Here is a 21,418-nt window from a genome sequence, read left to right as displayed (position 1 = left end):
TGACAACTAAGTATCTAAAAGTATTATCATTATAGATAAACATATTTCTCTTTTAAGTCATAGATTTGTATGACATTTGTCCTCCCTGTCTAGGATATTCTATTTCTGGTATAGAAAAAGAACACTTATTGAAGATCTCTTATGATTGTCACCAAACCAAAGAATAAGAGGGGCAATAAAACACTCCAGAGAGCCAGGCACCCCAATTTGAGCTATTGATACAATGAGCCCTATGACCTAGATATTTTTTTCAAGCTCTACCCATTCATGTTTTTCTTAATTGCTTCAATTTACATATGCACCCCTCTAAACCTCCAAGAATCAACTTGCAAAAGGAAAGCCTCTCTTGTTCGTTGGCATCCTTTCATGGACACTGAGCTGTTGCTTCACACAGAACACCTGTGAAGCGGTTTCATAAGATCTCACATTACTGAACAGGAAACCAAGATGATTACGAATCCTTGAAAGCTTGGAAAGGACTGATAAGGGCAGTAAAACTGCCTAATGAATTAAGCTGGCCAAGATGGGTGATAAGAAAGGCATTTACATCCAACATGGAAGAACACTGTAACTACTCAAGAACGTTTCATATGTGGGGAAAAAACCCTCAAAAAATCATATTTTAATAAAGCCTCAATTACAATTATTCATAGAAGCTTTCAATATATATTATTTCATTTACTTACACAGTAGCCAAAACGTAAATTACATGTGGAGTACAATTATGCATTCTGTGAAATGCATTAACTTTAAAGATAATTTCTAAAGTTTCATTTGCTAACTTATTACTACTTCTCTCAGCTTATTAAGCTTCTGATTCAAACTGTGAACTTATAAGAGAAAAGACCTTATAATTTACATTTGCACCGCTGGCTATAGCATACTTCTGGGCCTAGTGTCAATACTCAGGCAATCTTACCAAATGAAAGAAAGCCCACTCCCGAACAAATCCACGAACTAACTCTGAAATTCACCAGACTCACTACTTACCTCTGGTATACAGGCTCCTGTGAAACCAAACAAGCCATTGGCATTGTCACTTTTTTGTATTATCAATCTTGCTGTAGTATTCTCTTCAGAAATGCGAGCTCCTCCACATACAGAGACTAGTTTAAGAATGAATAATTCTTCTCCTTCCTCTTCATTGTCATCTCTTGCAGAAATAATGAATGATTTGTTAGTTTCTCCCTGTCTGAATTCCAGATATCCAGAAACAGGGTGTAAATCACTCTTTGCTGGCATGGCATGAAGTTCGTAAATTTCTTCAAGGGTCAATTTCTGCTCATAGGCCCTCACATCCTGCATCAGACCTGTAAATCTGTCGTTGCCATTCACTCCTGCCCCAATTCTCAGTGTTCCTGGACCTGAAATTAGAAATGGGTTTAAATGCTACAATAACCACAATTATCCTGTCCTAAATTACAAGTGTGATTCAGAAAGTGAAGCGATTTTATTAAAAAGTCTTATTAGGTAAGTAAAGCTTTCACATAACTAGAACACAATTAAATAAAGGCTATCTATTATAATGAAAAATGAATCAGTAAAGTAATCGCTGGGATTTAAGATATTTTGTACCAAAGGATATGTTGTACATGCGTAGGTATGTGTATATACGTATGTATATGTATATATTTGGATAGACATTTCTTATGGGAAATCTAAAAATTTCCTTGCACATCTAAGAATGGAATGATTCAATTCAGTCACAATTTTAAAACTTTAGTATTACTATTCTTTGAGAACTTCAATTCTTGATCTGTTAGAAATTCACCTTGAGTTAAATGAAGTTGTGAGAATCAGCAAAAGGAGTTTTTGTGGACCAAAAATAACTTTTAATCCAAACAACTAATGCAATATATGTAGAAAAAGAAATATTCCTTCCCAGGAACAACATTATATGAGTTTTAAGGACTTTTTCATGATAGTAACAATATGCAGCTCAACTCTTTACTATGCATCAATAATAACCCTTTTTAGGAATTCACCAATTCTTATTACTTTATTTATTCCCTCTCCAATAACTCAACTAAGATATTTATGTAAGATGAGAGTTTGGCAGTGATTTGGGATTGCCTCCATGCCTTCTCCAGAGGTTCTGGACTGACTATATAGTAATGAGAGTGAAATATCTACAATAGACAAAAATACAGATGAACTTCACACACAATACTGAACAAACCCCAGACACTCAAGCGTACGCACTGCTCAATTCTATGTACATAAATTTTAAAAACATTTAAAACTAATCTTATGCTCTTAGAAATGGCAATCGTAGTTGGGCATGATGATGAGTCAATGACTAGAGAAGAGCCAAAGAGGGCTTCTGGAACACTGTTTCTTGATCTGGGGGCTGGTTACATGGAGTGCTGAAACTGATGAATTTTAAATTTTTTAAAATTCATCTACCTGTACACCTATATACACTTTTGTATATTTTATAATATACATAAAATATCCTATATTTCATTAATAACCTAAATATATATATATACCTTTTCAATTTTATTTATAAGTTACAAATTACATAGACAATATAAGTTCCTTGCAGTAAGCTACATAAAGAAACACCAGCTCTTATTTTCCCCAATCTTTCCCATTCTACCACCATGTCATCATGGTGGTTAACATCATGTCAAAAAAATTGATGTTAACATCAATGTTAACAGACATATGTATATATTCACACAATCAAAAGATTAATAATTTGGGCTTCCCTGGTGGCATAGTGGTTGAGAGTCTGCCTGCCGATGCAGGGGACACAGGTTCGTGCCCCGGTCCGGGAAGATCCCACATGCCGTGGAGCGGCTAGGCCCGTGAGCCATGGCCACTGAGCCTGCATGTCCTGAGCCTGTGCTCCGCAACGGGAGAGGCCACGGCAGTGAGAGGCCCGCGTACCGCAAAAAAAAAAAAAAAAAAAAAAAGATTAATAATTTAATGCCACAGATTGTTGTAAGCACGGTTCTACAGGCTGAAATCAGTAATGTGGGTATGTTATTCTTTTGCCCATCTTTTTTCCTACTAGGAAAGAAAAAATACAATCAGATATTTAATGCAGGAGGTTCAGAAGGAAAATATTCTGTTAAGATATAACCATATAAGCTCTGCTCTACTTTCCTACTAAATAAAAAAACAAAATCAAATTATAGGATAGAGGGGCTGGGAGGGAACTGGTCATTATAACAGAAATAACTGATATTTGGACATAAACATGCACACAAGTGTGTTTCTCAAGGAAACAGCACATAATTCAGCTTAAAGATAAGGATTCTCTCTCTTTAAAGCACACCATAGAATTCATCAATTTAACTCCTGATACTATAAACCCCTGTAATTGCTGGATTGTTCAATATGATTTTCTTTTAATTTCTCTTTAACCTTATCTCCACCACCCTTTACCTCCAGAACACTGAGCTGACAGCAGTTCTCCAGATACAATACTCTGCTTCACACTTCTACACCTTTGTTCTCTTTTCTACCTGGAATTATCACACCCATCCCTCCTACTATCACAAGAGGAATTTTTTTCTTTCTTCCTTATTAATTTTTTCTTTCTTCCTACAATGTGTTGAAGTGATCTGTTTGCACACCTCTCTCCCAGAGCCTATTTCAGGTACTTTAAGGGCAGAGACTCTGCCTGATTCATTTCTGCAACACTCAGCACAGAACTTATGGTCTTGGTAGACGTGTAGCTTTATTTAAAAAAATAAACCAATAATACATGAGCAGATTTTTAAATACCCACTAGCCTTTTTAAGACGTCAAAATTTTTAAAAACTCAAAATTCAGGGTCCTAATTGTAAAGATAACACTCACCATCAGTAATGGCTTCTCCTTTTAGACTCTTGATTCCTCTGGGCATTGCATTTCCATCAAGGTAGAATTCAATTATACCATCATCGAGGATAATTAGAAGATGCAGCCAAACATTTTCTTCTAAGTATTTCATGACTGTCGTCTTGGCAATATATGTAGCATCAGAACCCAGAGTTTTGTAATGAAGGGAAAGTGTCACATGGGATTCATCTGTTTGAATTTTTACCCCATAGTAGATGCTTCCATTACCATCATCCTTTGCTATAACAAATCCATTCGTATTGGCATTGGGCATTACCCAAGCTGAAAATGTAAAGTTGGCAATTGAGTTGTTCCTTGAGGGATGGTATTTTGGATTAACAGTTCCAAATGCACCCTCTAGTCCACTGAAGTACAAAGCATCTGTTCCACTATGGTGACGCCTCATGTGCGGTTGTGAATGCACAGTGCTGGGAAAAATTCCAGCCAGCAAAAAATCTATCATTGGAGGCAAACCAGCAGTGAACTCACTAGACAGTATTTCCCAGCCTACTCGTACATCACAGAAGACACCCTGCTGCCTCAGAACAGTAAAGTTGGTGATATAAGACATATCATCTTCTGAGAGGACATCTTCTGCCACTTCTCTCTCTAGGCACTCTGGATCAAAGATAAAAACTCCAAAGGGATCATCATTGAATGGAATCATTACTGTCACCTGGAGGTTGGTTCCTGCTAGTTGGCCCCCAGGACCTGGGGACCCACCTGTAATAAGATAATTTATAAGGAATGAAAAACCAGCATTGGGAGTACTTTCTAGTACAAGATGAAGACAAAAAGAATTTGTTTAGCAAACTTCTCATTAAGTAATTTACTTGTTTATCAATGAACAATAGTGTCACCATATGGCCTTCACCACATTTTCAAGGGTATTCTGGTTCAGTATTTCATTAACAACCAGTTGAGCCTGAAAAGAGGATACTAACTAGAAAGGTTTAATTCCCATGCTTAAAACCAAAAGTGATGGGAAAATTGATTATTTAAATTATGGTATGAAGACCAACTTTAAGCTACCATGAATCTGTACTTCCTAACTACCATTAATGTTTTGTTTGAGATACTCTATTTGGTGTGGAAAAAAAATCTATTTACAAGTTTGAGGATGGATATGTCTCCATCCATAAAACTTCATTTAACTGCATTTTCTATACAGCTCTAATTATTCCAGCATAAAATAGTAAATTTTGGTGGTAAAATAAAAGAGATGAGAAAACACAGCACCTGAAATGTTCACAAGCTTTAAAATATAAAACTCATTGAATTCAGGAATTTTGTCTGGAAAAGCATGGAGAATTATTGGTTTGGCTCCTTCTCCATCCATAAAGTTAACAGTGCCTGAAGTTTCGTAGAACTCTTGTCCAGGTTGCAAAGCAGAATCATTCTGAAAGAGCTGCCAAGCCACAGAAACATTGCCAAAGTGTCCTCGGTGCCTCAAAATCCTGTATAACAAATTAAAGAAAATTATTTCTTATGAAAAATGTATAAGTAGTAACTCTACTGAGAACTTTCTGTATTATCTCAGAAATACACTTTGTCTATTTATCATGTTTAATATAAACCAGCCAGCCAGTTCTTACTGAGCAACCAAGAAGAATCTCATGGAAAAGGAAGAACGAAGTAGAACTTCAAATAATAAAAAGAAGCAGTCTTAAAATTCATAATCTTCGAAGTCCAAACTGAAAGATAAAGTCTAAGATAAATCCAATCGAAAAATATTTAGATGAGAATTGGCAAAAGTTCTTCAAAAGCAAAGCCTAGGGTGAGGGTAGTCACATATCATTTAAAAGAAGAGTTCCAGAAGACCTTGAATAATTGAAGTCTCTCAGTCTTGACGAGGAACAGAAGTGGGGTAAAGGAGGGTGGGGAGAGTATTTTCTGCTTTCCATCTAAAGTGTCAGGGTTTTTTTTAACAAGTGGAAACAATATGAACAAAGTTTACAATTCATTCAGACTACCAACTTTGAAATTATTCCATTCTTAACCATTTTTTTAATTTTGAAAGATTAACAATGTTTCAAATTTTTGCATACATAAAGATTTTATTTTATTTTAACCAATTTTGAATTTGCCTTGTCCAAATATACTTACCAAAATGTATTAGTCTTTCCTTCTTCTACTGCTTTGTCTATGGGCTCCAAGGAAAAAATACCATTTGGGTCATCATTAGCTTCAATTATCACTGTAGCTATTCCAAATTGATATACTACTGTATCACCTAAATTAAAAATGGAAAAGTCAAAATAACAAAAAAGTACTTGACTTATTGTTAAATTTGTATTTTTAAACTAAGAAACAGTTTAAAATAATGTTCAAATTCCAGGAAGAATTTCCTCATTGAAGGTCATAAATAAATGAAAGAGATGGCTAAATAAGTTTAATGTGACCTGTCTCTGAAGAAATGTTTAATTACAGAAGAACTACTTTACTGAAAAACATACATATTTTTCTTTGCAATAGGGATATCACCTCAATAGTTTAATTAGAAATTAAAAACATAGCTTTATCAAATTTCAACATTTTGAGGTAGATTCTTTCATTTCATAAAAATTAAAGTATTACCCCATAAGATATATTAATTAGAATCACTGGCTTAAATATTGGATTGACCAAAAGGTTCATTCCGGTTTTTCCAAAACATCTGATGGAAAAACCTGAACGAACCTTTTGGGCAACCCAATTATTTCCCTTTAGATCTCAGCCTTTAGGCAGCAGAGTCTGATCTGGTCATACATAGAACAAAGCAATCTTTATGATGTTGAACTTGATTCCTTTCTACTCCAATTGTTTCCACAGTATGTTAGCACCATTACAGCCAATAAATTAGGTCTCTTCTCATCACTCCCCTGAGGTCCATAGCTTTTCCTCTTACTGGAGCTGTTCCCTCTGTGAGCAAAAGTCTTCCCAACCTTTATTCACTTCTTTTCACTCCTCAGGACCCAGCTCAAGCAACAACTCTTCCGGGAATTCTTCCTTGAATTCCCAAGTTAAGTGCATCCTCCACTGTGTTCCTACAGCACTTTCAATCTGGCATAGTGATTATCACCTTATATTAATACACACACACACTGACACGTACACACACTCAGGCACACACACACACACACACACACACACACAATATTACTGTTAAGTCCTTGTACAAATGCTTCTCAATCAATTTCATCCCCTAGCAGGGTAGATGCTCAGTCATTGGTATTTATCAAAGTTCGCTGAACTGATACAAATAAAACTTTGAAAATTAGACGAGGACAACACCTAAAACTAAAATTAGAGAAAAAGAAATACGTGGCAAACCAGCACATTAAAAATAATTTATATAAATATACAATTGTACTCAACCTTACTTGATGATTAGCAAATGGAAAGAGGAAAGGAACATAAAAACAGACAGTAAATCACTGTATAGAAAATCCTGACATTATGGAGTAATAAAATAACTTAAAATATATCATAAAATCTAACAAAAACAAATAAAAACAAGAACGCCTAATTTTGGCAGGGTTCTGCTATAATGTGCATTTGTTATGCAACATGTCATAGGTGGTATTGAAAATAATGGAGAGGAAGGGGAATAGGAAGAAAGACACAAAGAGAAAGAGACAAAGGAATAGGGAGAATGATAAACACAGCACAAACAAAAATTAAGTGATCTCTTTCTTTTCCTCTTCTTCTTTCTTAATATTTCAGTCTAAGAGGTAGAGCACAATGCAGGCACACTGTGAGTTAGGGATACGATACCACAGTGACCCAACACAAGGTTAGAGCTCACGCAGGGTAAGGAAGGCATCTCCAACAGAGAAAAGCTTGGGGTTTGATGTTGGAGTCTGAGTGGTGTGGGAGGGCATCCACATGAGGGTAAGGGGTTGGCCTAGAGCAGGAAGCTAGAATACTACTGCAGTAAGAAAAGCAGACTCATTGTGGGAAGAAGGTAAACGAAGCAATGGGAAAGTGGTTACACACAAGGTGAATTAATCAAATAAGTAAATATATTGATATTAAAGATAATCGGAGTTGGACTGCTCATTACCAGGGGAGGAAGGGATAAATATGAAAACGAGAAGGAAACTTGTGGTATTGGATAGAAATGGAGACCCTAGGTGAACTAATGGTCTTCAATGTATACAGTTGGGTACAGAACTACAGATGTTAATGTGCATGTGTATATACATAAATTCATACATACATACATATATTCTCTATCTCTGTAAGAGGGCCTAGGAGGACCATAAACTCAATAATAATTAGCATACCTAGTGCAGAGGTCCTGGTTTCTACATAACATTCTTGGGCTTTCCCTGGTGGTGCAGTGGTTGAAAATCCACCTAACAATGCAGGGTACATGGGTTCAAGCCCTGGTCTGGGAAGATCCCACATGCCGCGGAGCAACTCAGCCCGTGCACCACAACTACTGAGCCTGCGCTCCAGAGCCTGCGAGCCACAACTACTGAGCCTGTGCACCACAACTACTGAGCCTTTCCTCTAGAGCCCGTGAGCCACAACTACTAAGGCCTGCACACCTAGAGCCCATGCACTGCAACAAGAGAAGCCACCGCAATGAGAAGCCCTTGCACCGCAACAAAGAGTAGCCCCTGCTCACCGCAACTAGAGAAAGCCTCCACGCAGCAACAAAGACCCAACGCAGCCAAAAAATAAAAATAATAAAATAAATAAATAACATTCCTCCCTAAGAGGAGTCAGGGCTTCTTGAAAAAATGACTGATTTCAGGGTTTTGACAGGAAAAGTATAAGATGAGTCTGGAATAGCTTGCTGTTTCAGGAAGTAAGAAAATGCTCACAGAATAATAGCGACAGGTCACAAAGACAAAGAAGTCATCTTGCACAGGCTACCACTGGCCAAATCTGGGACAATGTGACCATCAAAGTAAATAATGATAGCGAAATAGGGCAAGTAGTTAGTTGTTAGTGTCAGTTGCTTGGAGGTGGCGGCCACAGTCACCATGAAAGGTACTGGACGGCAGGCGAAGGTAGTCACCCTGGCGGCGTGTGGGCCCCTCAGACGATGAGGTCATCTGCAATAAATTTCCTGAGACACCTTCAAGATGGTGGAGGAGTATCATGTGGACATCACCTTCTTCCCCACAAAAACATCAGAAATACATCTACATATGGAACAACTCCTACAGAACACCTACTGAACGCTGGCAGAAGACCTCAGACTTCACAAAAGATATGTACTTTTATTTTCCTTTTTCTCTTTTTGTGAGTGTGTATGTGTATGCTTCTTTGTGTGATTTTGTCTGTGTAGCTTTGCTTTTACCATTTGTCCTAGGGTTCTATCTGTCCTTTTTTTTTTCTTAGTATAGTTCTTAGTGCTTGTTATCACTCGTGGATTTGTTTTTTGGTTTGGCTGCTCTCTTCTTTCTTTCTTTTTTTTTTCTTAAATTACTTTTTAAATTTTTTTATTTTTAATAACTTTTTTATTTATTATTTTTATTTTTTTATTTTAATAACTTTATTTATTTTTTCTTTCTTCCTTTTTTTTCTCCCTTTTCTTCTGAGACGTGTGGCTGACAGGGTCTTGGTGCTCCGGCTGGGTGTCAGACCTGGGCCTCTGAGGTGGGAGAGCCGAATTGAGGATCCTGGTCCACCAGCGACCTCCCGGCTCCATGTAATATCAAGTGGCAAAAGCTCTCCCAAAGAGCTCCATCTCAATGCTAAGACCCAGCTCCACTCTACGAACAGCAAGCTACAGTGCTGGACACCCTATGCCAAACAACTAACAAGACAGGAACACAACTCCACCCATTAGCAGAGACGCTGCCTAAAATCATAATAAGGTCACAAACACCCCAAAACACACCACCGGACGCAGTCCTGCCCACCAGAAAGACAAGATCCAGCCTCATCTACCAGAAAACAGGCACAAATCCCTTCCACCAGGAAGCCTACACAACCTACAGAACCAACCTTAGTCATTGGGGGCAGACACCAAAAACAACGGGAACTACAAACCTGCAGCATATGAAAAGGAGACCCAAAACACAGTAAGTTAAGCAAAATGAGAAGACAGAGAAACACACAGCATGTGAAGGAGCAAGATAAAAACCCACCAGACCTAACAAATGAAGAGGAAATAGGCAGTCTACCTGAAAAAGTATTCAGAATAATGATAGTAAAGACGATCCAAAATCTTGTAAATAGAATAGACAAAATGCAAGAAACATTTAACAAGGACTTAGAAGAACTAAAGATGAAACACACAATGATGAACAACACAATAAATGAAATTAAAAATTCTCTAGATGGGATCAATAGCAGAATAACTGAGGCAGAAGAATGGATAAGTGACCTGGAAGATAAAATAGTGGAAATAACTACTGCAGAGCAGAATAAAGAAAAAAGAATGAAAAGAACTGAGGACAGTCTCAGAGCCTCTGGGACAACATTAAATACACAAACATTCGAATTATAGGGGTCTCAGAAGAAGAAGAGAAAAAGAAAGGGACTGAGAAAATATTTGAAGACATTATAGTTGAAAACTTTCCTAATATGGGAAAGGAAATAATCAGCTCCAGGAAGTGCAGAGAGTCCCATACGGATAAATCCAAGGAGAAACATGCTAGGACACATACTAATCAAACTATCAAAAATCAAATACAAAGAAAAAATATTAAAAGCACCAAGGGAAAAACAACAAATAACATACAAGGGAATCCCCATAAGGTTAACAGCTGATCTTTCAGCAGAAACTCTGCAAGCCAGAAGGGAGTGGCAGGACATATTTAAAGTGATCAAAGGGAAAAACCTACAACCAAGATTACTCTTCCCAGCAAGGATCTCATTCAGATTCAAAGGAGAAATTAAAACTTTTACAGACAAACAAGCAAAAGCTAAGAGAATTCAGCACCACCAAACCAGCTTTACAACAAATGCTAAAGGAACTTCTCTAGGCAGGAAACACAAGAGAAGGAAAACACCTACAATAACAAACCAAAAATAAATAAGAAAATGGAAATAGGAACACACATATCGATAACTACCCTAAATGTAAATGGATTAAATGCTCCAACCAAAAGACATAGACTGGCTGATTGGATACAAAAACAAGACCCGTATATATGCTGTCTACAATAGACCGACTTCAGACCTAGGGACACATACAGACTGAAAGTGAGGGGATGGAAAAAGATATTCCATGCAAATGGAAATCAAAAGGAAGCTGAGTAGCAATTCTCATATCAGACAAAACAGACTTAAAGATTATTACAAAAAGAGACAAAGAAGGACACAGCATAATGATCAAGGGATCAATCCAAGAAGAAGATATAACAGTTGTAAATATTTATGAACCTAACACTGGAGTACCTCAATACATAAGGCAAATGCTAACAGCTATAAAAGGGGAAATTGACAGTAACACAATCATAGTAGGGGACTTCAACACCCCACCTTCACCAATGGACACATCATCCAAATTGAAAATACATAAGGAAACACAAGCTTTAAATGATACTTTAAATGAGATGGACTTAACTGATATTTATAGGACATTCCATCCAAAAAACAACAGAATACACTTTCTTCTCAAGTGCTCATGGAACAAACTCCAGGATAGATCATATATTGGGTCACAAATCAAGCCTTGCTAAATTTAAGAAAATTGAAATCGTATCAAGTATCTTTTCCAACCACAATGCTATGAGACTAGATACCAATTATAGGAAAAAATCTGTAAAAAATACAAACACATGGAGGCTAAACAATACAGTATTAAATAACCAAGAGATCACTGAAGAAATCAAAAAAATACCTAGAAACAAATGACAATTATAACATGATGACCCAAAACCTCTGGAACGCAGCAAAAGCAGTTCTAATAGGGAAGTTTATACCAATACAATCCTACCTCAAGAAACAAGAAACACCTCAAAAAAACAACCTAACCTTACACCTAAAGCAATTAGAGAAAAAAGAACAAAAAATAACCCTAAAGTTAGCAGAAGGAAAGAAATCATAAAGATCAGATCAGAAATAAATGAAAAAGAAATGAAGGAAATGATAGCAAAGATCAATACAACGAAAAGCTGATGCTTTGAGAAGATAAACAAAATTAATAAACCATGAGCCAGACTCATCAAGAAAAAAAGGGAGAAGACTCAAATTAATAGAATTAGAAATGAAAAAGGAGAAGTAACAACTGACACTGCAGAAATACAAAGAATCATGAGACAGTATTACAAGCAACTCTATGCCAATAAAATGGACAACCTGGAAGAACTGGACAAATTCTTAGAAAAGCACAATCTTCTGAAACTGAACCAGGAAGAAATAGAAAATATAAAGAGACCAATCACAAGCACTGAAATTGAAACTGTGATTAAAAATCTTCCAGCAAAGAAAAGCTTAGGACCTGATGGTTTCACAGGCAAATTCTATCAAACATTTAGAGAAGAGCTAACACCTATCTTTCTCAAACTCTTACAAAATATAGCAGAGGGAGGAACAGTCCCAAACTCATTCTATGAGGCCACCATCACCCTGATACCAAAATCAGACAAAGATATCACAAAGAAAGAAAATTACAGGTCAATATCACTGATGAACACAGATGCAAAAATCCTCAACAAAATACTAGCAAACAGAGTCCAACAGCACATTAAAAGGATCATACACCATGATCAAGTGGGGTTTATCCCAGGAGTGCAAGGATTCTTCAATATATGCAAATCAATCAATGTGATACACCATATTAACCAACTGAAGGAGAAAAACCATATGATAATCTCAATAGATGCAGAAAAAGCTTTTGACAAAATTCAACACCCATTTATGATAAAAACCCTCCAGAAAGTAGGCACATAGGGAACTTACCTCAACATAATAAAGGCCATATATGACAAACCCACAGCCAACATCGTTCTCAATGGTGAAACACTGAAACCATTTCCTCTAAGATCAGGAACAAAACAAGGTTGTCCACTCTCACCACTATTATTCAACATAGTTTAGGAAGTTTTAACCAGAGTAATCAGAGAAGAAAAAGAAATAAAAGGAATCCACATAGGAAAAGAAGAAGTAAAGCTGTCACTGTTTGCAGACGACATGATAATATACATAGAGAATCCTAAAGATGCCACCAGAAAACTACTAGAGCTAATCAATGAATTCGGTAAAGTAGCAGGATACAAAATTAATACACAGAAATCTCTTGCATTCCTATACACTAATGATGATGAAAAGTCTGAAAGAGGAATTAAGGAAACACTCCCATTTACTACTGCAACAAAAAGAATAAAATACCTAGCAATAAACCTACCTAAGGAGACAAAAGACCTGTATGCAGAAAACTATAAGACACTGATAAAAGAAATTAAAGATGATACAAACAGATCGAGAGATATACCATGTTCTTGGATTGGAAGAAGCAACATTGTGAAAATGAATATACTACCAAAGCAATCTACAGATTCAAGGTAATCCCTATCAAACTACCAATGGCATTTTTCACAGAACTAGAACAAAAAATTTTACAATTTGTATGGAAACACAAAAGACCCCGAATAGCAAAAGCAATCTTGAGAAAGAAAAACGGAGCTGGAGGAATCAGGCGCCTGGACTTCAGACTATACTACAAAGCTACAGTAATCAAGACAGTATGGTACTGGCACAAAAACAGAAATATACATCAGTGGAACAGGATAGAAAGCCCAGAGATAAACCCACACACCTATGGTCACCTTATTTTTGATAAAGGAGGCAAGAATATACAATGGAGAAAAGACAGCCTCTTCAATAAGTGGTGCTGGGAAAAATGGACAGCTACATGTAAAAGAATGAAATTAGAACACTCCCTAACATCATACACAAAAATAAACTCAAAATGGATGAAAGATCTAAGTGTAAAGCCAGACACTATCAAACTCTTAGAGGAAAACATAGGCAGAACACTCTGACTTAAATCACAACAAGATCCTTTCTGACCCACCTCCTAGAGAAATGGAAATAAAAACAAAAATAAACAAATGGGACCTAATGAAACTTAAAAGTTTTTACACAGCAAAGGAAAACATAAACAAGACGAAAATACAACCCTCAGAATGGGAGAAAATATTTGCAAATGAAGCAACTGAAAAAGGATTAATCTCCAAGACATACAAGCAGCTCATGCAGCTCAATATCAAAAAAACAAACAACCCAATCCAAAAATGGGTAGAAGACCTAAACAGACATTTCTCCAAAGAAGATATACAGATTGCCAACAAACACATGAAAGGATGCTCAACATCACTAATCATTACGGAAATGCAAATCAACACTACAATGATGTATCACCTCATACCAGTCAGAATGGCCATCATCAAAAAATCTACAAACAATAAATGCTGGAGAGGGTGTGGAGAAAAGGGAACCCTCTTGCACTGTTGGTGGGAATATAAACTGATACAGCCACTATGGAGAACAGTATGGTGGTTCCTTAAAAAACTAAAAATAGAACTATCATACAACCCAGCAATCCCACTACTGGGCATATACCCTGAGAAAACCATACTTCAAAAAGAGTCATGTACCACAATGTTCATTGCACCTCTATTTACAATAGCCAGGACATGGAAGCAACCTAAGTGCCCATTGACAGATGTATGGATAAAGATGATGTGGCACATATAGACAATGGAATATTACTCAGCCATAAAAAGTAACGAAATTGAGTTATTTATAGTGACGTGGATGGACCTAGAGTCTGTCATACAGAGTGAAGTAACTCAGAAAGAGAAAAACAAATACCGTATGCTAACACATACATATGGAATCTAAAAAAAAAAAATGGTTCTGAAGAACCTAGGGGCAGACAGGAATAAAGACGCAGATGTAGAGAATGGACCTGAGGACACGGGGAGGGGGAAGGGTAAGCTGGGACTAAGTGAGAGAGTGGCATGGACATATATACACTACCAAATGTGAAATAGATAGCTAATGGTAAGCAGCCACATAGCACAGGGAGGTCAGCTTGGTGCTTTGTGACCACCTAGATGGGTGGGATAGGGAGGGTGGGTGGGAGACGCAAGAGGGAGGAGATATGGGAATACATGTATATGTATAGCTGATTCCCTTTGTTATAAAGCGGAAACTAACACACTGTAAAGCAATTATACTCTAATAAAGATGTTAAAAAAGAAATGATAGCGAAATATAACCCACTGCATTAAACATAAATCATGAGTCCATACTAATAAATATATCAATGAAAAAATTGGAAGTTTGATGAGTAACAGGATATTTACATAAACTATCTCCCCCACAAAATATTTATTAATTACAAAGGAACAGAAAGTACAGTAGAGAAGCCTGGCAGTCACCACCTAAACTGTGGTCAAAGTAAACATGGCAGTAAAGGGACAAAACAAAATCATGTGCCAACAGAAGAGATATAATAGGAACACAGAATTACAACTATGAAATTCCTGCCAAGGATGCAAAGCCTGAATCTAATCATGAGGAACATCAAACAAACCAAAATGAAGGACATTCAACAAAACAACTGCCCTGTAATCTTCTATATTATAAAGGTCATGTAAGTCAAGGAAAGACTCTATTCCAGACTGAAGAGATTAAGAGACACAGCAATTAAATGCAATGCATGATTTAGGAAAGGATCATTTTTGCTAGAAAGGACATTTTTGGGAAAACTGGAGAAATCTGAATGGGGTCTGAGGCAATAATTGTATTAATGTTAACCTGATTTCAATGGCTATATTGTGGTTATGTAGGACAATGTCCTAGTATATAGGAAAAAACACACTCGCGTATTCAGGGGTGATGGAGTATCATGTCTTCTTAATCTAGAAGATTAAGGAAAAAAATAACTCTATGTACTCTTAAAAGAATAAAATAAATACCAAAAGAAGCTATAATCCCTCTAATTTACTAAAGATGGGGTCAAAACATTCTCAGGACCCATATAATGGGGACAAAACATCCTGCTTCATTTATAGCATGGAGAAGAAGGAATTTCCCCTCCTGCAAATTGTCATGCATTGTGGCTGTAGAGCCAATTGGGCTCAAGTCACCCACAGAATGCAGCTTCCCAACCACCATGCCCAGCACCCTGCTAGGAGGGAAGAGACTACAGATGCCCTAAGCCCTTGGATGACTAGAAAAGACTTAGGGTAGCTTTAGCTAAAAGATTTCTATTCCTCATATAATAATAACATAATTTTCTATGTGTGCTATATTGTGAAAAAAGATTAAGAATAATGACACAGAGTATACCAGGTACACGAAGTCTCAACACATATATTCCTCAGCCCTTCCCTCAAGAAAGCAATGAAATAAACAATTTTGCTCTTGAACAATCCCAGGTGACAGTTAAATGCTTAATGTCATCTCATAAAAGCACTGAAACAACAGATATGCCATAAATGTAATTTATTTACCTGTTGAATTAAAGAGGATTATATAAAAGAACTCATCTGTTTCTGGGATATCATCTTCATTAATGAATACAGATATGTTCTGCTCTCTACTTCCAACCGCAAAAACAAGCATTTCTCCTTTTTCAATGGGAACAAAGTCCCCCTCTCTGGCGGTAGCATTCCCATCCATGGTAGCATATTGGACGGTGCAGGCAACATCAACAGATCCATTTCTGAGAACTATAAAGTCAGCAGTCTCACCTTCCCGAACCCTCACTACACGAGGTTCTGAAATATTCATAAAGATAAGAAGAAACGTGTGAGCTTTTCTGATTCCATCTCCATATTTTCAGATCACATATGTTTCTCCCTGCCCCCCACAAGAAATGAACTCCACTGTGTCTTTACTTAAAGACTCAGCTCTGATCCCAACGCCTACATGAGGTCTCCTCTGATTACTTCTAGTCAATGGCCTTCCTCTTGCCTTGACTCCTATGGAATCCATTGTCTTCAACACCCAATTTGTCAGTAAATTACATACTGTCTGGAATCCTCTGACTACTGTTTCATACACTTTATTTTCAAATTTAGACCATAAGTTCCTTGACAATAGGCCCAGATATCTTAGGTTTTATTTTTGCCACTTCTTCTACAGGGTTAGTAGAAGACTGAACACAGGACTAACTCATTAAGTACATGTTAACTGAAGGTTAAAATATAACTCAATAATACTCAAGAGGTTTAAGAGTCCTACAGTTGTAAATTGAACATCTTGCAAAAATGATTTAAGAAAGAATTAGATACCAATAGATTAGATACCAAATAAAACTAAAAGATATCTCAGGTGGAAAAGACAGTTCTAAAGAAAGCATTAAAGTGGCAAAAATGGGGAGACCTTAATTTATATGTTAACTTATATGTCCCTTAAGTAATAGTAATTATAGTAAGTAACCATTCATCAAGTACAATATGCAGACCCTGAACTGGCTACACTGTGTACTGGAAGAGGTTATGTGGAAGAGTGTTCATTTTTGCACAATGGAAAGAAAATACCTTGGAATTTAAAAGTGGGAGGAGAACAAAGCTAATAAAATAGTAGTTATTTTATTTTCTTTTTCCTTCAGAAGATCCTTAAAAGTATTTGTTAAAATGTCAAAGAAATTGAATAATGATCATCCAAACAAATTATGAAATCCTATTTAAACAAGCAACAATTGTGCTTTATTGAAAATGTTCACTTAAAACAATTATTGAAAAAAAGTATTTTTATACTGTTCAAGAAAGATGTGAACTCACTCAAATAAGAAAGCAATACCACCTGCAAAATAAATGGGGTCATCATTTCTTCTAATCCTCAGAGTTGCAGTAGTTTTATTTCCTATTTTAGCTCCTCCAGTGGCATTAAGTAGGATAATGGTAAATTCCTCCATTTCCTCTGGAATCTTTTGGAAAATGTTACACATGCTTTTAGTCAGGTGATTTGTATAAATAATTCCACTACATATTCCTAAATTATTTTTATCTTTTTTAAAAAAGAGCGTTATTAATAACGGTACTAATGTTTGTTTCTACTTCTGAGGCAGAACCACTCTAAATTATTCAAGTAGGCCTCAGAACCCCCCAAAATTTTAATGTACATTCATCCAAACAGTCACTTTATTTTGACTCACTATAAAATTTAATGGAAATAGAGATATTATGCCTTACGTAAGTTAAAAACAGAAATACTACATAGCTTAAGTTATTTCTATAAGAAAATAGGATATATATTGTTTTTAAGGAAAAACAATGGAACAGAAAAATAACTTTATGACACACTTAGAACAGAATTCATAATCATAACAAAAGCTCAGCTAGCTCTCAAAGGCCCCTTACAAACCTTACTTAAGTTTCACCGAAGTACATCACAAAGACCTCATTCTCCTGTCCTAACAAGATGAGACTCCCCACATCTCTGAGCCTATATGGCTCCCCAGATGGACACTGTTTCTCTTTCTCATCCATGTAAGCCGGTCTCCAGACCCTAAAATGGAACAGTGTTGGAATTTTGTCTCTCAAGGCACAAGTGTGAAGGAAAGGAGACAGGTTTCCATACCTATTCGAAGCACAGTGTCCCTCAGAAAGGTCCACCCCATTGTTACTAACTTCTTTCTCTGCATTATCCTGAATCCACCATCCATCTGGTCCAATGTCCTGATTCTGAGAGTGCATCATAGGATACCTGGTAGATGGTGACCTCATCCTCAAAGGGCCTAAGTACAAACCAAGTGCTTAACCTCTCTCACAAGTATGAATCCCTGATATTTGGCACGTACGCAGTGTCACCAGCGACTATCAGTTCTAAGAGTTAAAAATGCCTTCAGGGAAACCAAAAATAATATTTCTATTTTGGCTTATAGTCAAACATTATCACACATGAGTTCTTTACAGGGGTCCCCAACCCCCGGGCCGCGGCAGCCTGTTAGGAACTGGGCCACACAGCAGGAGGTGAGCGGCAGGTGAGCAAGTGAAGCTTCATCGGCCGCTCCCCATCGCTCACATTACCGTCTGAACCATCCCCCGCCCCCTGCCCACCCCCACCCCCATCAGGGGAAAAATTGTCCTCCACAAAACCGGTCCCTGGTGCCAAAAAGGTTGGGGACTGCTGCTTTATCACATACTCTCATGACAGAGTAAATTACCAGATGTTTAATTATTTTAAAAAATAATTATTAAACAAAATATTTGTGTAACATTTACCTCATCTGGAAGGGAGTAAATGGTGATATTTTTTGAAAATTCCTGATCTCCAAAGAAAATAGTCCCTTGGACAGGAAATACATCTTGCGTAAAGTCTGGACTAACCACCCATGATACATTAACGTCACCAAAGTTGCCTCGATTTCTTATTACACCATAAACAGCTGTGAAATACAAATGGGTATAACATATATGAGCATATATTAAACAATTTTAAAATGATGAGTGAAGAAATTGTTCAAATAAAAGTAAAAATAAGCCCTCTTTTTAATAAAAACCAATTATTTCCTTAGCCCAGCCTCAAGGTATATATATAAATTAACCTAGTCTTCCCTCTGTAGGTATACAATTGATCAAATAAATGGACTTGATCTTTTCTATCACAGTTTGCGATTTTAAAAGTCATTCAGCAAAAGGAGCAGAATGGTGACTAATTAGGTACACCTATCACAAAGTCCTATAAGGATATTTGTTAAGGGCAGCTAGAGGAAGCTGCATACTCAAAAGTGATTATCTTACCCAGAGAGACACAGCTCTAAAAATAACCTATCAATACATCTCATTTTGTGCCACTGCAATAGTTCCCTAGCAGTAACTCCTAAAGCTTTTCCTATTTGACTCAACTCATTCTTTTGAGTGTTTGAGTTCTACCACATATGGTTAACTGAAATCAAAATATAACTGAAGTCATCATCACAATACTATGTAAGAAATAAAACTAGCAATCTTAAATATGATTTTCTAAAACACCAATTTCTGTACTACATGTAATTTCTCAGCAGTTGGACAACTACAAATAACTATTTACTAAAAAAATAAACTAAACACATGACTAATTTCTTCTTTAGTAAACAGTAATAGAAAATAAAAAGTAGAATAAATTACCACTATAGGTATCGTCTCCTTTACTTTCATTTATCGTAACAATTAGATCATCAGAAACAAATTCTATAATCCCATGAGGATCATCATTTTTTAGAATCGTTATGTTGACAACTGTAGCACTTCCCAACTTGCTTTTCCGTTCACCATGGCTGCTGAGGACCACCCAATAATGTTCATCCAACTAAAATGAACATGTTAAATTAGGAAAAATATAAAGTTGAAATTTTCAGAGGAAATTAGAATATATATATTCAAGAATCAGCTTTTCACAAACATGCCACTCACTGAAAAAACAAAGCTGATTTTTTTTTTAATTTTTAACATCCTTCCATCAATTAAGAGAGACATCAGATATAAGTATACATTATTCAAAAAGGGAAAAGATAAACCATGATACTATATTAAAATTGTAAGAAGACTTAACCTTATCACTGATGATCTAGTCATTTAAAATAATAAGAGTAAATAAAATTAATGTAAAAGCTACATATGCAATGGTATGTAAACATAATGGAACAATATCTGATTCCCTTAATATACAACTAAAATTTATTTCCTTTAAAAGAGTAATTTTACAGAAAAATTTCTTCAGTTCAAAACTGTATCACTGAAAGTTCAGTCAATACAGATTACATAAAATAAGGTTTAACATATATAAACCTAAAAGGAGATGAAAACTGATTACACACTGAACGTTTCAGATTGTTTGGTACTGCTTTACGTACAACAAACATGGACAATTCAAATTGGAATAAGTCTTACTTTGTTTCTTAAGCTTGTTTTTTTTTTATTTTCCAAACATAAGCACTTCTCAATCCTTTCTTGCCCACTTCCTTTCCTGTATCTCCTTGCCAGTGTTCAAAATATTTATATTCATAATATACAAGATACGATCAACTTTCCACAAAAGCACACGGAAAAAATAAAATCCCATACCTCTGGTATTCCATCCAATCTTGATAGCAAGGTGATTACGATCTCCCTTTCCCCAGGTTTAAATTCCAGTACCCCTGTGTTCCCATAAAATTCATTGCTATCTCTTGGCTCTATTCGGTAGTGTAGAAACTGCTTAACAAGAGCTCCCCTGGAACGGATGATGTGGAGCTCTACAGATTCTCCTTCCTTAAAAAAATCCACAAAATTCAAAAAGATACATGCACCCCAATGTTCACAGCATTATTTATAATTGCCAAGATATGAAAGCAACCTAAGTGTTCATCAACAGGTGAATGGATAAAGATGTGGTATGTGTATATATATATATATATATATATATATATATACACATATACACACACACATATATATACACACACATATACACACACACACACACACACACACACACAATGGAATACTACTCAGCCATTAAAAAGAACGAAATTTTGCCATTTGAAGCAACATGGATGACTTGGAGGGCATTATGCTGAATGAAATAAGTCAGACAGAGAAAGACAAACACTGTATGTTATCACTTATACGTGGAATCTAAAAAGTACAACAAACTAGTGAATATAACAAAAAAATAAGCAGATTCAGATACAGGAACAAACTAATGGTTACCAGTG

The 21,418-nt window shown here is 36.3% G+C and overlaps 1 protein-coding gene across 1 annotated transcript in view; it reads right to left on the bottom strand.

The window, feature by feature from the left end:
• The window catches only part of ADGRV1 (adhesion G protein-coupled receptor V1), a 564,070-nt gene that overhangs the window by 479,397 nt on the left and 63,255 nt on the right, over positions 1-21,418 (bottom strand). The window contains exons 13-21 of the mRNA XM_073801943.1: positions 20,787-20,972; positions 19,851-20,031; positions 18,966-19,129; positions 17,545-17,668; positions 16,248-16,514; positions 5,941-6,067; positions 5,074-5,291; positions 3,814-4,557; positions 991-1,364 (exon numbers count right to left, since the gene is read on the bottom strand). Of these exons, the coding sequence (XP_073658044.1) occupies positions 991-1,364; positions 3,814-4,557; positions 5,074-5,291; positions 5,941-6,067; positions 16,248-16,514; positions 17,545-17,668; positions 18,966-19,129; positions 19,851-20,031; positions 20,787-20,972 (2,385 nt within the window). The remainder of the gene's footprint in view (positions 1-990; positions 1,365-3,813; positions 4,558-5,073; positions 5,292-5,940; positions 6,068-16,247; positions 16,515-17,544; positions 17,669-18,965; positions 19,130-19,850; positions 20,032-20,786; positions 20,973-21,418) is intronic.

The sequence above is a fragment of the Tursiops truncatus genome, chromosome 3, assembly GCF_011762595.2.
Source record: "Tursiops truncatus isolate mTurTru1 chromosome 3, mTurTru1.mat.Y, whole genome shotgun sequence".
Classification (NCBI taxonomy): Eukaryota; Metazoa; Chordata; class Mammalia; order Artiodactyla; family Delphinidae; genus Tursiops; species Tursiops truncatus.
Note: the sequence above shows the minus strand (reverse complement) of the source record. Positions and strands in the feature narration are given on the sequence as shown.